Source organism: Condylura cristata, unplaced genomic scaffold, assembly GCF_000260355.1.
Source record: "Condylura cristata isolate star-nosed mole 26May11 unplaced genomic scaffold, ConCri1.0 scaffold00068, whole genome shotgun sequence".
Taxonomy (NCBI): Eukaryota; Metazoa; Chordata; class Mammalia; order Eulipotyphla; family Talpidae; genus Condylura; species Condylura cristata.
In genome coordinates, this window is record NW_004567169.1 from 259,231 (window position 1) to 261,077 (window position 1,847).

Sequence of the window (1,847 nt, forward strand, 5' to 3'; positions counted from 1 at the left end):
CTTGTGGGCACCCCCGACTCCCCCTGGGGCGTGGCTGTGCCCTCGGACAGGCCGGCCGGGTGCCCCGCTGTGGGCGACATGCGGCCTGGTGACCACAGGGCCGTCGCTGCCACGCAGGTCCCGCCACAGAGCCTGCAGCTGGGCGGGGGTGGAGACGGCCATGGGTGGCCCAGGCTGTCCTGTGAGGTCAGGGCCGAGGGGCCCAAGGGACAGGCAGATTCACAGCCCGGAGGGCTCTTTGTGTTGCCGCTGAGACCTGGTGCGTCGTCACGGGGAACTGGCTGGCGCTGCCAGCGCCCCGTCCTCCGGGAGCCCCAGGCCAGGGTCGGAGCCGGCCTCAGACACGGCGCAGGGCTGCCCAGGGCGGCCCCTCCGGCAAGGCGGCGCCTCCCTGGGCGGCGGGGCCAGGGTCTGGGGGTGGGGACTTGCGTCCGGGCACCCAGGAGCAGCAGGTCGGCTGCCCGTAGAGGGCTGGGCAGGCCCGCAGGAGTGGGCGCAGGGCCCGAGCAGTGCAGGACCCCCTCTGTTGCAGGCACGAGGAGCTGGACCGCCTGGCCAGGGAGAGGGACCTGGCGCTGGCGGCAGTGAGGGACGCCCAGGCGGAGCAGCTGCAGGCGCTGGAGGCCGGGGCCCGGGAGCTGCAGGCCCGGTGCGAGGCCCTGGAGGCCCAGCTCCGCGCGGCGGCGGGCAGGCAGGCCGACGTGGCCAGGGAGAAGGACGCCCTCATTGAGCGGTGAGCCCCTCATCCCAGCCAGTGTGGCCTGGCCTGGGGCCCCAGTCACTCCAGCGTTGCTCTCGGCCAGCCTGTTTCTTCCCTTTCTTTGTAGTTAGTGTGTGTGGGGGGTGTATACACCTGTTGTACAGTGTATGTAACAGGAAACTGCTACTTCAGTCATTTCTCAGTGCAGGAACCTGCACTGGGTCTCTGTGGCTGTGGCATTGCCCCAACACCCCAGAGGAGGCTCTGTCCCGTGGGCCGTCCCAGCCCTGCCCTCCACCCCATTTCTGCAGGTCTGACCCCTAAGCCAGCCCTCTAGCCATGTTCTTGGTGTCTGAGTCTCACTTTCATATCGTGGAGGTGGCCTCAGGCAGTAGCCCCCTGTGGTTCCCCTTTTTCGGGGCTGGGTAGTATTCCTGGATCAGGGTGAGACTGAGGGCAGTGCAGGCGAGGGTGTCAGTTCCATGAGTCCTCGTGGGAGGCCGGGTGCCATGCGTGGGGCATGCAGCAGCAAGCAGAGGCCCGTCCTGTCTGTCCAGGCTTCGTGAGGATGCGCTGGCGCTCAAGTCCGGCTGGGATGCCCAGGTTGCCCAGCTGTCCCAGGAGATGGTCTCCAAGGACCTACAGGCGCAGGCACTGCGGGAAGAGGCGGCCTCGCTCCGGGCCCAGCTGGCCGGGAGCCAGCAGGACGTGGCCAGGTGGGCAGTGCTGTGGGCACCCGTCCTGCCCCAGGGGGCACATGCCGGCTCCTCGAGAGCTCCCTCCACGCTCGGTGCTCCTTGGTTTCTGAGCCTCGATGGCACAGGGCAGATGCTTGCGAACTGCGCCCAGCTCCCGTGCATGACCGCTCCCCTCGGGGCTCCCCGTGGGGGCCTGGCCCTGCCCGCTGTGCCTGGTGGCCGCCCCACGTCCCTTCCGAGTGCTTTGCGCGCCTGCAGGTACAGGCAGCAGCTGGCCCTGGCGGCCGGCCGGGAGCAGAGCCTGCAGCGGGACAAGGCCCAGCTGGAGCTGGACTGGCAGCGGCGCTGCGACGGCGTCGAGCGGGACCTGCACCTGCGGGCAGAGGACCTCGTGCAGGCGTTGAGTTTGGCCAGGGACCAGGTGGGCGGGGCGTCCGGCGGGCGGGGCG

The 1,847-nt window shown here is 69.8% G+C and overlaps 1 protein-coding gene across 1 annotated transcript in view; it reads left to right on the forward strand.

Moving 5' to 3' along the window:
- Positions 1 to 78: 78 nt before the first annotated feature.
- CCDC57 (coiled-coil domain containing 57) overlaps positions 79 to 1,847 on the forward strand; it is a 4,670-nt gene continuing 2,901 nt past the window's right edge. The window contains exons 1-4 of the mRNA XM_012734739.1: positions 79 to 186; positions 468 to 733; positions 1,258 to 1,416; positions 1,657 to 1,819. Coding sequence (XP_012590193.1) covers positions 79 to 186; positions 468 to 733; positions 1,258 to 1,416; positions 1,657 to 1,819 — 696 coding nt within the window. The remainder of the gene's footprint in view (positions 187 to 467; positions 734 to 1,257; positions 1,417 to 1,656; positions 1,820 to 1,847) is intronic.